The sequence below is a fragment of the Artemia sp. Qi Xiang Cuo genome, chromosome 7 (assembly GCF_049724085.1).
Source record: "Artemia sp. Qi Xiang Cuo chromosome 7, ASM4972408v1, whole genome shotgun sequence".
In the NCBI taxonomy this organism is placed as follows: Eukaryota; Metazoa; Arthropoda; class Branchiopoda; order Anostraca; family Artemiidae; genus Artemia; species Artemia sp. Qi Xiang Cuo.
This window is the reverse complement of record NC_142800.1, coordinates 81472086-81494563: the sequence shown is the minus strand read 5'-3', so window position 1 is coordinate 81494563 and position 22478 is coordinate 81472086. Positions and strand designations below refer to the sequence as shown.

The following is a 22478-nucleotide window of genomic DNA, read 5'->3' as shown; positions in this document are numbered from 1 at the left end:
TATTTGGAACTGCTTAGGAAAAAAATTTATTTCTAAGAAGAAAATTCTACTGCTGTTTGTGCTAATTTTAGGAAGCCAAACAGATTTTTTTCTATGAGAGATTTTTATTTTTTACATTTTTTTTTTAGTTTTTCGAAAGAAGTCACTGTTTTTGTAAAAGAAAATTCAGGCCGAGAATCCGACAGTAACATAAGGTCATTAGAGGTTTCAATATTCACGAGAAACAAGTGAACTTTTTTCTCGTAACTCAGATTTTCTAAGTAGATTATACTTTAGTACCATGTCGAAAAAAAATCCCTTTTCGTAATCGTCTTCTTCTTAATTAAGACCTCGCAGGCATATGCCCATTTCAGCCTCATTTTCTTGGCCATAAGCTTAAGCGTGGTTTTCGCTTAGAGTTAAAACTTCGCACTTTAGCCAAGTTGTTAAAGCTTCCAGTCTTGTAGTTGTACTTCAGGAGATTGGAATGGTCGTCAGCAGGCATGTAAGCAGGAGGGGGTCTTAGGATTCTTCCTCCTCCCAAAAAATATTGCGATTCTTCGTAGTATTTTGCATTTTCTATTTAGTAAGCTTATTTTGGGCGAATGTAGGCCCCTGTGAAATAAATTCCTGTGTATGTTTCTGGTCATCAGCTAATTTGGGCTCTTTAAGACCTATAAGATTACTGCATCTGAAAAAGTTAAAGAAGCAACTGTGGCAAGTTTAATACTTTTTAGAAGCGAAAGGCTGAGAAGTTCTAGGGTCAGTGGCGGATCCTGGGGGAAGCGAGGGGGGCGCCCCCCCTAACATAGTCTAAAGTAGTGTAATTTACTTAATTAACGCAAATTTGCGTTAATTAAACTTTCTCCTAACGCAAGTTTATCGGATTAACCGCTTTTGCCCCCCCCCCTAAAAAAAACCTGGATTCGCCCCTGTCTAGGGTGATCTGACAAGCTTGTTGGACTCATTTTCTTTATCTGCTCATATTTTATGTGTTCTATGTAGATGTTAGCGTGAATGTCCGAAATCTGGTTAATGTCGACCTTCACCGGTGAATGTCCATAATCCCCTTTTGTCTGGTTGGATTTAATTGGCTTTGCGAGTCAGCTTTTTCAGTCTTATGCAAGCTATGATGGTAAAAGTTAAAAGTTAGGTTACGTTAAGTTATGTTAGTGTAGGTTAGGTTAGGTTAAATTTGGTTATAAATATTAGAAATTGGTTAAAAACCTAAGCTAACCTAACCAAACCTAATCCAATCTAACCTGTCATCATCAAGCCTTGCATTAAATTGAGAAAGTTGACTGTCAACGCTCACTAAATCCAAGGAGAAAAAAGCTATTTCGTACATTCACTGGTGAATTGTTCTTCTATTCTTATTTGTTCTTTTACATTCCCATTAATAAACTAAGGACAAGTGGCGGATATAGTATCATGAGAACATTTTTCTCAAACGGCCTAAAGCGGCTCAAAAGTGTCTATATAGTTTTTAGATTCTTTAACAGCTTTACAATACTCATTCTTAGATTCTCGATAAACTGACTTCTTCTAAAAGTAGTTTGTAACCAGCACACAGATTTATATCTAGGCTTTTAAAGCTTTGAGATTTTATAGCTAGGATTTTTATCTGGCACGTGAGGTCCCTCCTTCTTGCGTATGGCCTTGGATAATGTGATGTTTCAATGTAAATTGGAAGTATTTAAATAAAATTTTGACCTGAACAATATTTTGATAGCCGTTTATGATGCAACAAAATGTAATGAATTTTAGTAAAACAAGATGGCACTCAAACTGAATAGCATAGAAATATTACATTGATTCCAACAAAAACCAAAAAATCGTATGCTTATATCTGCATTCTATATCCTAAAACTCCGCCTGTAGATCTTGTTTGTTTGATCAGATTAAATACTAAATATAAAAAAATTCTTTGAAAAGCATGTTTTATCTACCTAGAAAAAATAAAATATGAGAGGAAGGAAATGCAAGTTTTTACATAAGAATAAATATAATGTATGATAAAAAGAATTTCGAAGATAAAAAAAAATCGAAAATAATAATAAAACAAATTCTGAAATTCCGTTTTCAAAATGGAGTAAGAAGTAGAGACTTTTTTCTTTAGAATCTATGAATATGTGAAAGCAAGATCTTCTGTTTTAACGACGTGCTTTAGATGATATAGGTATTTTATTTTAGCCCACCAATAAATTCGAAAATATGTTGCAGTACAAAGAGAAGAAAAGAAAAAAAAACAATAAAAAGAACAACACGAAAAACACTACTTCAAGAAACAACGATTAGACTGTATACACTATATAAATTCGTAGCTCGTAGATAACGTGCAACGGCAGGAAATCGTAAAGGTGCTCAAGTGCACCTTTTCTAACCTTGCTTTCCAGTTCTGCCACAACTTCACGGGGGTTTGGAAATCGATGCTTCTCCAAGAGAAATGTATTTCTCTCAAAGAGGAGCCATTAAAAGATAAGCTATTTTACTTCCACGATCTGAGCTGTTTCTGTTAACCATTCCCATAGGGGGAATAGGCAAAGAACATGTGGCAAAGCCACTGCTCTATATAGCCTTGCTAAAATTTACCGATTGTAAGAGTACTTCAACGGGGCGAGTTTGCCATAACTCACTCGCAGGTTTGACCCAAGGGTGTCAAGGCAAAGAGTTCTAGTTGTTTCTTGTATCGACCTTATCAAAGACCTAAGTAATTAAGCGAAGAAGACGGTGCAATAGTAGCACCATCTACTGATACAGCTGGTGCTAACGCATTCCGTTCCGTCCGGTTGAAAACTTGAAATTCGTTTTCTGAACATTAACTTCTAGACATAGCGCTATAGCCAGACATAAGCTTATCTAAATTATCCTGCGATACACTTAAAGAAAAACAACATTAGTAAATTATCGGCATAACTTGTTAGACTTAAATCACAAAGATCAAGATTTGACCCACCAGAAATTTGTTTTGTTACCTTAGAAGTCAAAGCATTAAATAATATCGGACTTAAAACCGAACCTTGTCGAAGTCCTCTAGCAAGTTTATCTGGCGCACTAAGTCTATCAAGTCCAAGTTTCACTCTTATATAGCTATTGGTTTACCAATATGATAACATAGCTACTTTATGGGTATCCATGCCAGCATCTAGCAGGTTCTGGAAGACGGCATACTGAATGACTCAATCAAATGCAGCAGAAATATCGACACTACATATATTTATACGGATAACCCAAGTGATTCAGCCTTGGCAAGAATACGGTTTAGAAGTCTGTGGGTGAAAGCACACATCGTAACCCAAACTGTCTGTGATCTATCACACACTTTGATATAACTTAACTGAGAATCAGTCTTTCTAAAACTCTGCTCGACGTACTTAAGACGGTAATCGGCCTATATCCTCCCCATTCATTTACGTTTTTCTCTTTCTTGAGGATATTTGAAACTACCCCAGTACAGAATGAGTTGTTAGGGATGGTGGCACTATCTATACACATCTGAAAAAGTAGTTGTAGATGCTGAAGCAAAAGTGGAGAACCATTGCGTAGATGATTACCCCCAAGACCATGAACGTCGGGATCCTTGTTACCCTTCAACCGGTGAACAGCCCCCAAAACATCACTCTTAGAAACCACAAAATAATTTTGCTTTTTCAAAAGCGAATCAAGACGCGATTTTAGCGAATCATCATATTCATTTTCCAAAAGAATAATTTTTTTACGAGAAACCCTTCGAATAATGGCTTAGCCATTGGCATTGGCTATACTTTACTACTTTTGAACTTTTTTCACAAATTTTACGGGTCACGGATAGCCTCTTCCGAAGCAGTTTCTGCTTCTTTGACTTTCAGCTCATCCAAAAATGATTTATATTCTCTTTTTGTTTTACGAAAGAGATTAAAGACCGTGCCATATCTAGGCACGCCGGATTCACGGCACACGGAATACCACATCTTCGATCTTCTTTTAGCTTGATTTACGCACGGATGGTCACTCCGTCCCCTTTTTCTTGCACCTTTCTTAATAACTGCGCTAGGAACTGACGCAGATTCAGGAACTCTTAGCAGGTGAATTATTTCAGCACAGTATGTCAGCACAGTATGTATTGAGTGCGATCATGTTATCACACCTATGGACAAGAAGCTGAAACGGGACTTTTATTTTGCCTAAACTTCGTCACACAAACTGAGATTAATTTTTTCCCGCTAGTATCTTTCTATGTAAGCTGGACTTTTTTATTTCAAAGCGCGACCAACAAGAACACTGAACTTGAGACCAAGATTGTCACTCGCTGTAAGCTCTGAATCCACAAGTATAGGTGAGGGAATAGTGAATTTAGAAAAGACGTGATCAACATTGCTTGTGCTTCCTGAATAATGAATGAACGAGAAGTTTTGATCTTTAATACATAGAGAATAATCACTCCGGATACATGCCATAAGAACATCTTTTAGCTTTCATTTCCAATACGAATCGCACTGAAATTTACTGCAGACTAAAAGCGCGGATTTCCTAGCCTCTGGAGCAGTCTTCCAAGTCGACCACAAGCCTCGGCATACCGTATTTCACTACAGTCCGTATTCATGTTAGTTGGTAGGTAGACATTGACTAGCGTGAAAGCACTGTAGCCAGGAAACTCATCTCTATATAGAACTCGCACAATTCCATTTTACGACAGTCTATGCTCTCGTCTATGAATATCGCAAGTCCGCCACTAGGGCGGCCCCTGGGACAAGAGCGCTTAGCCTCATGAATGTTCACACACGTCTTAGGAACCGATTGAAAGAGTCTAGAGTTATTGATGGTTAATAAGTGTTCTTGGACGCTAGCAACATTGTACGTGAGGCACAAGTTCCTGATGTAATCGAGTTTAAAAGCATTATGGCCATAAACATTGCGGCAAAATATAGACAGTTCCTTCTTTTTCTGTTCTAAGAATAAGCCTTCTGTATTGATCGCCGGACTGCTGGGCACTGTAGACTAAAGCTTGGGTAATTATTATTAGGCTCAGGGCACAAAACGCACTTCACTGTTTGAGAGCGACAGGAACTTTCTCGACTGTTCTCATGGGGTTCAGTACATCTGGAACATCGCATACTGCTGGTACAGTGAGTCTTTGGCAAGATAATGAAATGACTGACACACTTGGTTGCTGCATTTTGCGAGTCGGCGTTGCAAAGCTAAGTTACCCTTGACCAATTTGGCGCTAACAGACAAAATTTCATCTTCTGTTGCGACAGGAGGCACAAACTTGGCGTTTGCGAAGAATTTTTCCTCGCGAAAAGCAACAAAAAAAAGTTTTGAAAATTATTTTTAAAATTTACTAAAAAGTAAAATATAATCTCTTTTTCGAGAATCTAGGAATATTAGTGAAAACGAAAGGCGCAAATTGTATTAGGCTTTACATGACATAGAAATATATAATATAACAAGTAATATATAACGTAACAAATTGACCTAAGTTATAATTGTATAAATAAAAAAAAGTCGGTGAGTTGAGGAAAAAAAGTTAAAAAGATCAAGTTATGTAAAGTAAAATCCATCTTGCGCCCCTCGTTTTCTCTTGTTTTCAGAGGTTCTCAAGATTCTACCTTTTTGTCTATTTTGACAACAAGTTTTTAAGTTTTTTTTTGTTTTTGTTTTTTATTTTCAAGTTAGTCTTATAATTTTTATCATGAAATTGTATCTATTCTTATGCAAACACTTCATATTTCTAACTACTATGCCCTCCTTTGTGATACGATCATTACATGATAAAGTAATGATATGATGTTGCATGTGTGTATGTGAATAATTAAACAATTGAACTAAATTTTAAAGCATGTGAAGTTTCAAGAAATGTTGAACTATTACACTGCCATGAAGTAATTGAACATTCGGAAGTTGTCACAAAAATGGCTCACGATTTTAACGGAAGATTGCAAAAAAAAAAAAAATACAAAGAAATTTGGGGAGTTGAGAAAAACGAGTTAAAAAAAAATTCACAACTCATACGTTTCTAAGAGCATCACGGTTTTAAGAGCCAATAAAAAATCTTGCATGGAACGGGGGCTGTTTAAGCAATATTTTTGTTTCCTTTTTTTGAAGAAATAGTAGTCCCGACATATGCATATTTATTTAGATATGGTTGGAGGCTAAACTTGTGCTTCAAGACTCGACTTGATGCATGGAAAAAGCTGATTATTTTGAAATTTGATATTCTGGCTTTGTCCATTAACAATGTTGGTTCAAATGTAAAGGAGCAAATTATTTCATGCTCAGTTTTGAAATTGTATTTGTCTAGGATAAAATTGTTAGAACTATTTCGTTTCAAAGTTAATAAAGTATGTCGTTCAAACAAGGAGGGTATCTCATTTTTTTTTTTTTTTCTCTATTTTTAGACATGTTTGGTGGCGAAGCTCTGACAATAGAAGGTATATTGAGAAAAAAATAATAGTTATGATTGAGTTTGCATTGGGAAAGTTATATTTGAAAAACATTTTATGTAAAAAAAATTTACACAGTGTTGAAAGTGTGAAAATTATCATAAAATTGTTATAAATAAGGGTTTTCTTGAGATAAAGAGTTTCCTCTTATTCGTCGTAAAACATACACTTTTTTTCTTCTTTTTTTTTGTCTGTGGCTTCCTGTGTTTCCTGGAAAATGAATGCCCTGAAACTCTAACCTTCTCGTTTCTGAAAGCAAAATATAGCAAAAAAAACTTGGTATTGTTATTTGCAAATATCTAAAAAGCATATAACCAATTTTGTTTGTAAAGGGCCCAGAGAAACGTAAAAGGACCTTGAAAATGGATTAGAAGTAGGGCCACTCGAGTTATTATTCCTCTCCAGGAGTAGAACTAGAATAATGTCTTTGGAAGGGTTGACTGTTTGCTAGTGAAAAGATTAGAGAATATTTATTCTAACAAAAAAAAAAACATCGTGCAACAAATAGCCTACACAACACTGATCCTTACAAAGGGTTTTAAAGGAGACATGCCACTTAATACTTATGCCTAAAATCGGCTAAAAGCAGCCCATTTCAGACATAAGCGACATATTCTACTGTATATTTAGATTTCGAAACTTGATTATCCGAGATCCTGGGTTCATACACCTAATATCTGTTTGGGGTGGGGGGAAGGGGGTCATTTGGCTCTCCAGAGATGTATATAAGTTTTCAAAAGAAATGTGTTGGTCAAAAATTGCAGGATAATTGTATATTTTCTGTTTTTTCCATCCAAATTTACGTGCAGAGACTGTGGATATTATTAGGGACTGGATGATATTGAACCATGCTCCTCAGTTGTTATCAGATAATGGTGACAAAAAATGGATGAACACAAAGGTGCTGCCAGAAATAATAAACTCTTTGCCAAACAATATTTGATAATCTAAATTATTGATTATATCACACTTTTTATGAATGTATCATATTACAGAGTTTAATTTTCGGAGTTTTAAGTTTCGCATTTGTTTTAATCAAATTTTGGTATTTTTAGGTATTGGTGTCAATTCAATCACTCATTCTAGTACCTGATCCGTATTTCAATGAGCCGGGTTATGAGCGGTCACGTGGAACACCGACGGGAATGCAAAATTCCAGAGACTATGACGCCAATATTCGACAAGCAACTGTCAGATGGGCCATGCTGGAACAAATCAGGTCACCGTCAGCTTGTTTCAAAGACGTAAGCCTCCTTCTTAATTTATTTGAGATCAAGTCGAGTTCTGTTTCATTCTCACTCTCACCTGTCATTTTACATTTGATTTTGGCTCAGAGGGCTAAGGGTTAGTGGGTGTTTTGGGATTACTTTTATTTTGGAGTAAGATATTTTCTTCTTTTGCTACTCCTAATCTGATTCTACTAATCAGAAAACGGGTATGTGTGATTACTTGACAGACATAGGAATTTAGTTTGGAGGAGGGGCGGGGGGAACTCTGAAAAAAAAAATTAAAATAACCATTTAATCAGAATAGTGAAAAGCTCCAAATGTTTCTTCGTATTTTTCTAGATGGCTGCTGCACCTGCTGCTTTTTTTTTCATTTTCAGCTATATGTAAATTTGAAAATAATCAGGCTTGCTGCGGTAATTTCTACTTCAAGGAAGCTACTATCAGCGAAAGATGTATTCTCGCGTTTGCTGTCTATGCCTATAATTTTAATTATCGAAATCTAATTATAATTTTAATTAACGAAATCTAATTGTAATTTTAATTTATAATTTCAAAAAATAATCTTCTTTAATCTGAAGCAACAATCAGAAGAAACTCAAGTCTGGCGATGACAAAAATCTTCTATTATAATTTTGCTTTGACCTATTATAATTTTAAAATGCGTATTATTTTAAAGCATTAAAATTTTATTACAATTTTCTTATAGTTATAAAATGTCTTGAGTATTTTAAAAAATGATGGTCAAGATGCAAAATAAAGCACTTTATCCGGGTTGCAGCGGTAGCTAGCAACCTAATAAGAAACGAACACGTCCCATACTAAGAAATAAACCAGCCTATGTCTTTTAAAAATAGTGTCAGATCGAAACAAAAAGCATACTATTAAAACAACCTTATCCGAAACCCCTATAAAGGAAACTTATAGTCCCTTGGCTTGAACAACAAGGAACATCCATTGGCTTGAAAAACTGCAAAAGTGGCCATAGCCACGATATTTCGCATCGACAGCATAGTTGTTTTTTCTTTCCGTTTTTTTTTTTCTTTCTCCGTAGCTAGCGGTCTACTAGAGCATCATAGAGAGCTGTTTAATGACTCATTTGAAAGTAAATTAATGTATTTAAAACCTTTCGTCACCGACATAAATAATTTTTAAATAGAATCGATTTTTTAAGAAAAACGGCATTTTCATACAACACTGGAGTAGCAAATGTTATTAACATCATTTTGCAGACGAAGATAAAAATTGTATTTTTAGCAATATTAAAAGCATGTAGATATAGTTATATAAAAAAATTTATAATAAACAAAGGTCACTAGCTTATAGTCACTGAAAGACTAATTAAATCACTAGCTTATAGTCACTGAAAGACTAATTAATAATAGTAGCCTTAGTGGCAGTATTTAGATCAAAGTTTTGATCTAAAGGGAACTGAAATTTCAAACTTCATTGACGAATAAAAATACTTTTAATTTCCAAGTATAAAGAATAAATTATGCGTTTTAAACTCGTTTTAATTTTGAGATAGATCGGTGCCTTCGAGCCTTTGTTCATTGAACACTGCTAATGCACATCCTTCTACACAATATGTATTCACTAATAACTAACCTTAAACCCGAACTCTCTAGTTATAAAGGAAAGATATAATCACTTTAAATGGCTTGGTTTTGTATTCGTCAGTGCGTTTGCTGTGCATTACCAAACACACGGAAAGCTAGTGCTGAAACCTGGTACGTGTATCCCTTTCTGGAAGGAGACGTTCAAGAGCCTTTTGCTTGAGTTAGAGTAGGAGTAGTTGATGGCAGGGTGATGCTATGGAGCACTGAAATATTTAGATATTTAATACCAAACGGATATAACAAACCATTACAAACATTCAAGAGTAACGTCACGCGGTTTCGGCTTATTTGAAATAAATTCTAACAATTTAAAGATGATGTAAGAGGCTTATGAAAGGCAGGAAGATTTGAGTCGTTCAACAGAAGACGCATTCCTGTGTAGTCTTGAGTAACATATCAAAACGTCCAGTCTCAAATCGCCTTTAAAAGTCCTGTTTGTAATAAAAAAAAATGAGTTTTGTGGATGTCTTTATTTCTTCATAAATTAATGATGGTGCTTTAAATGTACTACTAGTACCTCTGGAGTGACTTGTTAGATGGGACCCCTTGGAAACCAGCCGTGATTGGGAAAGGAAATGCTTCAGTATTTCTAGTTCAAAGCTACCAAACATAACACCCTTGATCCTACTGCGCAGCAGTGTGAGGTGTCGCGCCGTCATGTTTTCAAAACGCAATCGTACTGTTATGCACCTATTTTTGGCTTTCTAATATTTCTGCGCTATTATTTTTCTTTTAATACTTCGAATGAGGACAGCTTTTTTATGAATTGTAATCGTATCTTCATCTTTGATAATAAAACGGAATTTTGAAATAAACTTGTCGAAAGATTCGGGTTTGAACGTAAACTAGATTGTACGGGATTACCAGCTAGAAGCTCAATAAATACTTATCCGTATATATTCTTCATATTTATTTACCTTTTCTTTTATCCCTCTAAAGGAAAAGGTTTTTCTTTCCATGGCTTATCTTAAGAAAATAAACCAACACATCTGCTATATAGTCTGTTTTTTTCCTAAGGTTAAGTAGTCTTTTTATTGAAGCCAGACATCATGTATTTTCGTAGATTTTCTCACAGCAAATTGATAAGTTCTGAAGTGGAGAACTTTTTGCAAGGATAGAGAAAACATTGAAGCTGACCATAATAATAATATAAGAAATGCATTTGTATTCAAGACTATGTAGTTGCTTTTTCATCGCATTTCAAAAATGTTCGTGAATCTTGTTTGTTTTTGAAAATTTATTTTTATTCCGAAAATTAGGGTACTCCCAAGTCGTACATCAGACCAAAGAGTATGACTAACTCAAAAGAGTGGAAATTGGCGCTAATGTTGAAAAAAAAACACAAACGCCATTAGAGACTGAATTCTCTTAGAGCCTCCTCCCCCTCCCCTCCCCCCGAAAAAAAGAACGATGACATTTATGAACGCTGAACATGTTTTACATTACATAACAGCTATTTAAGTAGTTTCCATAGTTTGAACCGGTCCTCATAGAAGACTGAGACCGTTTTTCAAAATTCTTGGGCACGCCCTTGCTTTTCATTTCAACAATATGCGTACTATTTTGGGCTTAAAAACTTTACGAGAATTGGGGAAATGTTTCTTTAGAAATTAAACAAAAAAAACAAGAAGTATTTTTGTATATCTGTGGTTTAGGTATTTTTTGTGAATAATGGAGATAATTTAGATTCCTAAAACCCTATCTCTTTCTGTTTGGCATTTAAACAGAAAGTAATTTCTGAATGTCAAGAAGAGAAAGATTCTTGGGATATTTTTGTTAGAGTTTAGGACATTGGCTAAAATACCACGGCTATATAATAATAAATCCAAGTTAAATTCATCTTCAACCTGCGAAAGTGAAACTATTTAATTTAAAAGTGTAATCAGTTTTCACGATTACGGTTTTCATTTTGTTCTTTTATTTGGCTTCTTCTTTTTCTTTTTTAGATGGCCAGTTCTTATTCTGGCATCCTACGCTTTCTATAAAGAATGGAAGCTTCATATGCCATGTTTAACATATTAACGTTGACAAGTCAGAATGATTAATGTCAGTTTCTTTTATCTCACTATATAAAACGAAGGGTTACAGAAACTTCGGAAAGGCCTCATTTGATCGCAAATTAACATTTCTAATGCGTTTGTCAAGATAGAACCGGTCAGGAAGGCTATCTGACACCCCTTTAACCCCACGTATTCTTACGAGTACCTCGTTAACCCCACATGTCACCGAAGCAAAATGCCAAGATACTCGTTTTGATGAGACAAAGTAAATACAGCCCCAGGCGTAAGCATCCCAAATTGTGCAAAAGCCTCATATACAAAAGGTTTTTTGAAGTAATTTAGTAGGGAATAAGACATATTATACCCTGTTAAAGTCATAGTAACGCAAATATCTTCCGTTTATATCATGGAGTAGACCAAAGTTTGTCCTTTGAGTCCATGCCCCTCCAATTCCCCCGAAACCAATTTTTTTCAAATGAAACGGTATTCAGGTCTATGAGCTTGCTGATTACAAATATGAGGGTAATTATGATAGACAAATGTTCAAAATCAAAATACATAGGATTCATATGTAATTTGAGCCGTCCTAGCTGAGTGGTTGGCGCTCCGGACTTGAAGTCCTGAGGTCAGGGGTTCGAGTCCTGGTGTTGCTGGTAATTTGGCCTGGAACGGGGGTCAATGGTATGACCCTTTAAGCTCAGCCAGAGTAGACCCAGCTCTAAAATATCCCAAATGATCAAAAAAAATAATAAAATCTCAGAAATCTGGGGAAAAAACAAGGGAAGCGTCGGATGATTTGCCCCCCTCCACGCATTGCACTCCTGGATCCCGGCCAAAGGCATCGAATCAGGAGATCGGTACCTGCGCAACGCCGACCATTGGTCAGCATATGGTAAAAGTTTTTTAAATATGCAAAAAATGGTGAACATGTCCAACTTAGTTGAAAGGGAAAATGATATTCTACTATTTTGTGATGCTTGAGGGGTGGAAATACCATTCTTATTAGGTGTATTTAGGGTCCTTTTTTTCTTTGGCTTCATTGTTCATCATTATTTCCATTGGCTTGTGTTTCACTTCTTCCATTGTACTGTTTGTTCGGTAAGATTTGGCACGTTATATAAGCTGATTTCTACTTGTTTAAATTTAAAAATTCGTCTTTACTTTTCGCGAAAAACTTCTTTTTTGTAAAAATTTAATAGTCGATCTTGTTCATTTCTTGTAAATTTACTTTGATTTACTAGGGAAAACACGCATTTTTAATTTACATCTTCGCAGTTAGTGAATGTTTTGAAGCTGTCGAATAATAATAAGAAGTATGCAAACTTGACCTGCTATGTTGGACCATTCTGCTATTTTCTCAAATAACTGAGGTTCAACCTCTTTATCACAATTCTTACTTTACTTGCTACTTGCAGCGAAACAAGGTGATTTTACCTCCCTCGGCATCTGAAAATAAGCTTCGAATGCTAGTTCCCCCCAATGGCCGGTCTTATTCCAACTTCTTAGCAAACATTCACCAGCATTCGTTCAAGTTTTATCTGAATTTGTGGAAACTACCGTCCACATCCAGATCTTTTTTAACTAGCGTTCACCAACTCTTTAGCTTTCCTCTTTATCTTCTGTGCCTTGTTTGTAATAGTCCAGTGGGCAGTATTGGCTAAGTGAAGCGATTTTTAGGTTGACGTAGGGTGTGTCCAAGCCAGTGGAGCCGGCAAGAGCTTAATGATTCTTGGAGTTCTTTCAATGTTGAAACAACGTCTTCAGACTTCGTTGTTCGAAGTCTGATCTGACAAGTGGAGAAATAAGTTTGAACGCAAGCAACGGTGGTTGCAAACATCCAGCGCGCCCTTGACATTTTGTGATGGGCCAAGGCTCGACGCCATAGAATAGAACTACTGTCGACATACACATGCTTAACTTTTTTTCGTAAGGTCTCGAGGAAAACAGAGATACTTTTATCACGATGCTTTTTGCGACATTGTTCTATGGCTAAGTGGTCTCAAATTTGAAAAGACTATGGGGGGTTTGTGAGGGCGATAATCCCACTCATATTTGTGGTAATTTCAGTTTGTTTAGAATTAGACTTGATTATTAAATTTAGACTTGATTATTATGTTCTGTTTAGGTTTCATGTATTCTTTCCTTTGGGAATTATATGGGATTTTTAGTTTCAATTAGTTATTCATGTTAATTTCTGTTCGTTTTAAGCTTGTCTTATTATGTGACTATATTTCTGCTTGTTTTATCTTTTTAATATCGCTCTTTAATTTTTATGAAAAATCTTTGTTTGGAAAATATTTTCTAGTTAATTGTGTTAAAATTAAAAATCTTTATCCTTCCAGAAAATGTTTCAACAAAATAGACCCCTTTCTATATCTGTCCAAAAAAACCTGTCAATGATAAAGTTTTTCAGTGTATTAATGTACCACATTATTTTCATAAGTGGATGAAAATAAAATCGATATCTAATGGGAAGAAACTGGTTCCTTCTTGAGTAGGCTGGGTAAGCCTACTGAAGTTGCATTGTAGCTGTAGCATCACATATCGATTTCCAAGTGTGACTATTTTGTTGTCAGAACTTTCACATTGTATAATTTATCTTAATTATAATGTAAATGAAACTTTGAAAACTTAATCAACATAATTACATTATATGGTTTTTTAGATCAAATATTAAAAAAATTAATTAATGATACATTATAATTTATTGAATAAAAAATCTATTTAGGAAAAATTTATAGCAGCCTTTTTCTTTACTACTAAAGCCTTTTTCTTTATTACTTTCTTTATTACTAGTAGTTTAGGAGAATTTGGGGGAGGAAACCAGACTTAAAAAAATTTCGTCCATTTAATCAGCAAGCTTTTGTCCTTTCTTAAGACATGCTTATATTCTCACCGTGAAGAAGTAAAACAACCAGTAAGCACTCATCCGTAACTATCTTTCTGGAGAAAAAATACTTGGTACGTCTAGTCTTGGAGTCTAGTCTTGGTACGGTTTAGGACTTTAAACCCACACTTTACGCCTGTCAAACACGTTGGATTTGACAGCAAAGTTTTCATCAACATCTTTTCTTCTTTGTGTTCTTTCTTTTTTCTAAATTTATGCGTATTTTCATATGCTAATAACTTTTGAAAGTTAGCCTAAGACTGAACGAATGAAGAACCTGAATGAAATCAGCATGAAGAACGAAGCTTGGTGTTTGTACATAATATTTGGCAAATTCTTTTTTCTAGAGTTTTGGTTTGTAATGACAAGGGCTGTTGTTTACTTACCGTTCATTATAATAAATTGTTTGAAACTTGTTAGGCTCTAAAATGTGAAAATAGTGACTTACACGGTTTTTAATTAAAGCTGTTTAATTTCACCTTTAGATTTTTTTTCTGTCAAACGTCAACTAGAAAAGCAACATAAATGATCAATTATAATTAGTCATTTCATTTTTAAGGCAACGGGAACACATTCCATCTGTAATCTAAAACGAATTCTAGTCTTTTTGACGAACTAAAGAAAGAACTTACGTTTTTCTAGGTTATAACAAATGAATTGCTACAGTTTCTAAGGCATGCTTGATGTTAAAAGGTTTAGAATTCTCTGAACAGAGAAATTCGAAAAACTTTTTCAAAGTTCAAAGTAAAAGAAATTAAAAATAGTTTCTGACTAATTCCTTGGAAATGAAATATCAGGGATATTTTCTTTGAAGCCGTACCACTTTTCAGTCGTGCATTTGTATGTATTCCAAGAAATTGACTTGAGAAATTAAAATCTTAAAATACATTTGGAGGGATGAAGGTACAATAACAAAACCTGAACCTACTTCCGGCATTAAGTTACGCATCTACAAAATCACGGCTGCAGCGGTAGCTGCTATCTAGTAAAGAGCGAACCACAGCCCATAGTAACCGAAAGTTAAAAAACGCGTTTTGAAAGAAAAAAACTACCTAGTGAAAAAGTATAGCCATGTAATACTGATTCAAAAATGGTAACTATTATTTCGGTTTGTCTTAGAAGTAAAAGTTTATTGCGAAAAGAAATTTATGGTGATTTCACAAAAAAGCCTGAAACCCCTCGAAAATGGTGTCAGATCAAGATGTCTTATCTCCCCTAGATTGGAGGTGATTAGAAATTATATATATATATATATATATATAAAGTTTTCAACTAAAACTAAAGACCAACATTAAAACTTAAAACGAAAAGAAATTATTCCGTATAAATAAATGTGGTCATAGAAGTGTTGTTTCTAAATTAAATTTTAATCAAAAACGAGCATAGACTAATTAAAATAAACAAAGTTTTTCCGAGGGAGGGGAAGAGCGAAGTTAAAACTTAAGACTAACAAAAATTATTACTTCACAGCCTATCTAAGATATATCAATAAAACTAATGCAAATAAGTCAACTGGTGATATTTCCCTATGTTTGTAACATTACAGAAAACTATCTCTTTACTGAAAACACAAAACAGTATAAGAGTTTTGGTGCGGTAAAAGTAAACCATTTAAGAATAATTTTAACGGTATAAAAGTAAAGCATTTTTAGATAGTTGCTTTATTTTATTTTTCGTTTAATTTGGCATCACTTCTGCCCAATGAGCTCAGTTCAATGATTGATGGTCGTTTTGGATCTGAAAAGGACATTTCATGATTATTTTGTAGACAAGTTCGAAGTGTCACTACAGACTCGCTTTAGAATTCGTATCACAACTTAAAATTCTCAGTTTTATAGAGAAATAACTGGATTTCCAGAGTTCATATTACGGTTGATATGTTCTTCATTTCGAGTAATACTAGGTGAGACCAAGATGTTACCTGATAAATCAATCCATTATTTTATATAATGCGTAATGACTTTAAACTTATCATTTTTCTGCCTTAAGTTTTTAAGATAATTTTAACTGTATACTGAAAGTTACTGATATCACAGCTCCTGCAGGACTATGAAAAGCGTAATAGATTAGTTTGCTGCTGTGAGGCTATGCATTTACTTTTGACTCCTTAATAAATATTCTTGTTTTTTTTACTTGGCTTTTGTATTTTCAGTAAAGTTCTAGTTTTGTGTAATGTTGCAAACATAGGGAAAAATCACCAGCTGATTTAATGGCATTAGTTTTATTGATATGTGTTAGATAGGCTGTGAAGTAATAATTTTTGTTAGTTTTAAGTTTCAACTTCGCTCTTTACATCCCTCGGGAAAACTTTGTTTTTTTAATTATTACTATAAGAGACACAGAAAGATGTAACATAAGTGATAAACAATTGACGACTGAATGAAGTGTAGTTCTTTCGTCTTCTTGTCTTTTCTGTTGTCTCTCCTCAATTCTCCGAGTTTACAATTTACCCCATTCATTGTTTTACCATTTTCGATGGAAGTGGTTTTAAGTATCTACGTAAAAATATAAATTGTAGGGACGAAGTAGAAGGTAGTACGCTATCAAAAAGCTGGATGACTGGTTAATTTATATTGTGCTCCTATATTCACATTTTTTCTGATCCCACTGCTCTTGATTCATCGAAGTTTTCTTCTTTTTAATTTTCGTCCTTTTAATTAATTGCAAAGCGTTCGAGGTTTGCCCTCTTTTTGTTATTTCATTTATCTCCTGGTAGTGCAGAGTAATAACAGTTCGAAATAAATTAGATTCCTATTTACAGTGAGTGTGCCATACTGGCAATTTATTTGTTTTATTTTTATCGCCTTTATATCAAACATTATAAAGGTTAAGAAAAATCTTAGAAGTTTCCAGGGGTGGATACAGAATTAATGTTTGGGGGTGTGCCGACAAACCCTGGTTTCTCTGGTTGATGTTTTTTGCCCCTCCATCCCTGTAATTTGTTCAACTTCCGAGCTTCGGAGGTACATATGACTGCCCCCTGGAACAGGCCCTGGAGGGTAGTTTTTGGAATTTCTATCCTTCTCAAGAGGTTCCTTCGATCGTTCAATAATTGTGGGAAACCGCTTGATCAAACTCAGTTCTTAATTAAAGTTGTTTTTTATAGCTATAGCTATCTTTTTTTTCATAAAACGTCAATCTGGACATAACGAATGGAAATAAAAATCCCTAAAAAAGTAAGCTCTCATTCATTGTCGGAACCAACCGCCCAATCTCATTCCTACATGCAAGAATTCAATCAATCAATTTTCATCAACAAGGGGCTCTACTTTCAAAACCATAATGACTTTACCTCTATTTTATCTTGATTACAAACATTTACTCGGACTGACAAACAATAAGAAGGGATAAGAATGTATTTGTTCAAGCCAAACAAGGTTTCAGCCTAGTCACAAAAAAATGGTGATGAGCATGATAAAACCGATTCATTCCTTTTCTTATCTTGCTAAGGTTGCAATGGTTTTGAAAAAGGAAAGAAAGCACTTAAAGGTTTTATCAAAGAAAAACACCAAAGATGAGAAACTCTTTTATCTAGGAAAAACAAAAGGCCCGTTATCCTGAAATACATCTTACGAAAGACAATATTATGAATGTCTTCAAGGACATGGTCTGTTCTACTTACGGTTCCTCGTTAAATCCATTACGTCAGACTGGCGTCAGAATAACACAAATAACATCATTTAAGTGATAAATTTGTATTTGGAGGGTGATATCCCTCTTGCTGTTTCTATAAAATATTCCCCTTCTTGGAACATATTTCAGTATTTTTAACGTTAGCGGTAGGAGGGTTTTACTCTCCTAGCCCTCCTCCTAATGACATCTTCTGACTAGTAGTAGCTAGGAGTACTGCTACTCATGGTTTGGGGACAACTAGTCCCCAAACCGTTGCTCGGTTGTTTTTTGTTTCTTTTGGTCGGTGTTGAAGCAATAAGCCTTAGTGAATTGAGTTTCAGATCGGTGGGTGATTCAGTCCATATGAATAATAGTGATAGTAATCTGCTTATAGTTCTACTAAAGATGAACCTAATCTGTAATCTGACATAAGATATAAACCTGTTGAAGGCCTGGCAAAACTCTCTTTGTACAAATAATTATTTGTAAACAACAATCGAAGAACCCAAAGTAATTCTGGCACTTTTTTCGTGGTCCCATAAATGTAGGTTGTGTATCATACCATGTTCTTAATTACCCCATCTGAATTGACCAGATCAGAGCTAGCAATAGCTTTTTGTGCCCCCTTTCATTGCCTTCATCAGCAATGGTAAAGTGTTTAGAACAAAATTTTATATTCTGCGGCGAATTGTGAGAAGAGGTTTCACTTTTTTCTAAAGAAATAGACGATTTCCTATGTTTCATGGCTGCAACTTTTATTTAGTCAAATGATTTAGTTTTTAAAAACCATTTTACCAGTGATGTTGCGAAGGAACGAGGGTGCGCCCACTTTCAGAAATACACCAGGTGGCGTATATCAAGCGTGGCGCAACTTTGCGGCACGCGTGGCGTCCTAGATGTAGACTGGGTGGCGAAAAGTGGGTGCCCGTCGCGAAGAACATGAGGTCAGGTTCAGGCCCATGCCCTTCTTCAGAAGTCATAAGGTATTATTCTGTTTTGTTTGTGTGAGTGGGTATTTGGTTTCCAAAGTGTGTAATCAGTGATAAGGAAGAGGGGTGCCAAAAAGATTAATCCGCAAGCTATCGTTTAACTAAAATATATCTTTATAGGAAAGCAATATATCCTTCCACTCTTTCGATTAACCATAAAAATCGAAGGTTTGAAAAATCAATCATTCCTAGCACATTTGGAAATGAAGATAGTAATTTCACGCGCCTGAAAAAAAATGTAGAAATACTTCTGGCTAAGTATCAAAGGAGCAAAATGATTGGTCTGGCAAGGAAATTCAAGATATGAAAGATTTATCATGTCAAAACAGCATTTCCATTAAACCACATGTCATATCATCTAATACATATTTATCATGGATTTTGAACCTTACCCTCAGACAGCGAAATTCAATCAAATATTACATGTTTTTGTCAGTCATAATTTCGCTTCATAAGAAAAAAAGTGACCTTGTTATTATAACCAGGTTACTAAAAGAATGATTAACAACAACTATACTTTTGAACTGTGAAGTAACTCTCATCTTCAAAGATTTTCCCCTTCCGTAATGTCTAATATTAAAGATTTGATAGCATCCAGATTTATCTAGACTACGATTATCGACAAAAACAATAAGAAACAGCAGTTCTGGAATTCATTTATGTTTCGCACCTTCTGATATATATTTATTATGAATCTAGAATATTTCTTGAACGGGCTATGAATTTCAATCAAATATTTACAAGTTTTATTCTCCAATGTACTCCTAGGATTTTTTCCATAGAATTGCTTCTGTCGCGTTCTTGCGCCCCTGGCCACGAGGGTGGCAAACTTTATAGCATAAACAATGAAACAAGATACTCTGCAATACAAATTATAATTTCATATTTTGCTCAAGACACTTATACCAAAAGTAGGTAGTTGTCTTTTTTTTCTTTTCTTTTTTCTTTTTTTTTAATCGTAGAAATAATTTAAAGCAAATGGATAAAGGACTTACATGTCCAGATGTATCCTTCCCCTGCAAGGATACTTCTTTCAAATAGTTAAATACCTATCGTTCAAATTTTATTTTGAACCTATTGTCAGAGTCGTCATTTGGGGGGGGGGCAGGAGGCAGTTGTCCCCCCAATAATTTGGAGAAAAAAATGATAATATAGCCCATATCCCTTGACTATCCTGATATGGACCCTTCTTGCCCCCCCCCAAAAAAAATTGATGTAGTTACGCCCCTGCCTACTACTCAAGAAGGACAAAGATAATCAGGTTTTGAACAAATAATATTTTCCATATGAGAGAAAATAAATATAAGAAATTTTTTTTTAAGAAACGTTTATCATATTTTTTTCCAACTATAGAATCAAAATATAATTACACCACCGTGTCTTAGGCTACTTTTAAAATACTTCGCCAAATAAACGGCACTTCATAATGCATCACCAACATCAATATCTAGATTTAAACTTAAAACAGTTTTCTAGCCAATGAGTAAGTATCCAAAAACATTCATTGAGCTAACTTAAGATCTTACAAAAGTTTTAATGGAAAAATACCATTTTCTGCCAAGGATATGCCACCAGGAAACTTCGCAAGAGCAATTTTAAAAATTATCTAAGATTTTTTTTTTATTATCGCCTTCTTTTAAGTCTTACCTTTCTGCTGTTCTTTATGTTTTCTGTTTTTAGTTTATGAATTTTTTTTTTATCCGGGACTTTCCCATACGAACATTTTTCGACATTATAATATTTGTGTGCCTCTCTTCATTTTTTCCATTCTCGACAATAAAGTTTTTTCCTGAGTCCACTTCTATTTCGTTTCCTATGAAAATTCGGAAAACCCTGTTCCATAGCGTCCTTATTAAAATGTAAATATAAAAACTCACATTTGATGGGTTCTTCAGTTGATATATACTAATTATGGACTTTGTACCTCTCTTACATCGAAAACTGTCATTTTAATGTTGTTGTTTTTTTTTAATGTAGCTGAATGTAGCCGAAATTGTGCGTTACGAAATTACTATTACTGTGAAATAAAAAAAAATATACAACGCCGGAATGACACTGCCCTATTTCAAAAGAGTATTTCATTGACTTGAACTTGACATTTTCCCACCTCCGAATGGTCCTGATTGAAACTGTCTTATGCCCAAAAATATCAAAAGTATATTATGCGCCAAGACATGGATGTAGGGACGGGGGAAGTGGTCCTCCTCGAACTATTGAGATTTTTACAATGCGTATTTATATATTATTCATCTGTTTTTGAACATACCTTAAATTTTTAATACTCCAATAATAATAATAAAAAAAAAATCCCGTGTGCGCGGCTGATGGGTTTACTTAGCGACTTTTTTTATGATATCATATAATTTTCCAATAATTTAGACTGGAAAACTGTGAACAAATACTCGAGCAAAAATGACAATAGCACTTTCTAACATTAAAAAAATGAAGACCACACTTCAAAAAAAGTCTAAGAAAATTTTAGTTTTCGTGTACTTCATTTCCTTACACGGTTTTTGAGCAGTGATGTCAATTGGAGGGAGGCTGAGGGCCTTTGCCCCCCTCCCTGGGATTTGAAAAATGCTTTTTCTGTTATACTCATCAAAAATGCCTTTTGGGGTATTTTTTTTTTTAATTGACGAAAAGACGAAATTTTACTTATATATGAAAAATGCCTAAATTCTATGTCCTAAATTGTCTTTTATTGACACCAGTGTTTTTAAATTGTCCTGCCCCCCCCCCCCCTTTTTTTTCATTTAGACTCTGAAGATGAATTTTCGAAAATAGAGGATAGTGCTCGTCATTCGTTTCTATTTTCTCTCATTCTATTCGCATAAATTTCTTTTTGTAGACGTCTTTCCGCTTTTCTTAAGGTATTTAAGAGAAATGTTTTCTGGCTTTTGCGTTTCATAATATGTATAGGTCAGTTATTGTCCTTTTTCCAAATCTGATACCTTGTCTGATGGTCAGTCCATAGATGTTGTCCATGGACTAAGGTAGGAATTTATGCTGATTTTTTTGGGGAGGGGGCAAACATTTCAGGCGAGTACAAAACTTCAAAAGAAGTGCAGGAAATGGATGAATTAAACGGAAAAAATAAACAACTACAAATTAAATAATTAAAATTCCATGACTTTTAGGGGCCAAGGACCGAAAGGCCACAACACTTGCATACGTGCCTGGTTCGTGGTAGCAGAAGTGAAGAGATCAGTTTTCGCAAGCATAAAATCTGCAGACCCTGTTTTCATGATCATATTTTCCATCATGGTTGTAGCTATAGCTGCAGCCTAGTAAAGAACAAACCACGGCTCATCGTAACCAAATGTTATTTCGATTGATCTTTAATAGTGCAAGTTAATTGCGAAAACTCATTTGTCAGAATTTCGAAAAAGAACCTTCAGCCCTTCGAAAATGGAGTCGGATCGACAATGGATGCTCGTCGAAAACTGTGAATGCTCCATTGAAACCAACATGGTCAAAAACCTCATGCAGGAAAATTTCATCTTCCAACTTGAATAACAAGGAAACTCACTTTTGTATTGAAAGTTCTGATGTCTCCTGTTTTTCCCCATGGTTTTCCCCTATTGAACCAGTGGTCTTAGAGTGTTGAGAAAGGGCTCATTTGAAAATAAATATCCATATCTAGTTCTCTTTTAAGTAATAAAAGAGATCCTGCCACAGTATGGTGGTGTTTTCTGCCATTTTGAGCCACGAAACATCACTTTTTGCACAAAGAGGTTCAAATGT

At 34.8% G+C, this 22478-nt stretch overlaps 1 protein-coding gene across 1 annotated transcript in view; it reads left to right on the top strand.

Moving 5' to 3' along the window:
• Positions 1–22478, top strand: part of Bruce (BIR repeat containing ubiquitin-conjugating enzyme) — a 406259-nt gene that overhangs the window by 367150 nt on the left and 16631 nt on the right. The window contains exon 42 of the mRNA XM_089091938.1: positions 7457–7645. Coding sequence (XP_088948064.1) covers positions 7457–7645 — 189 coding nt within the window. The remainder of the gene's footprint in view (positions 1–7456; positions 7646–22478) is intronic.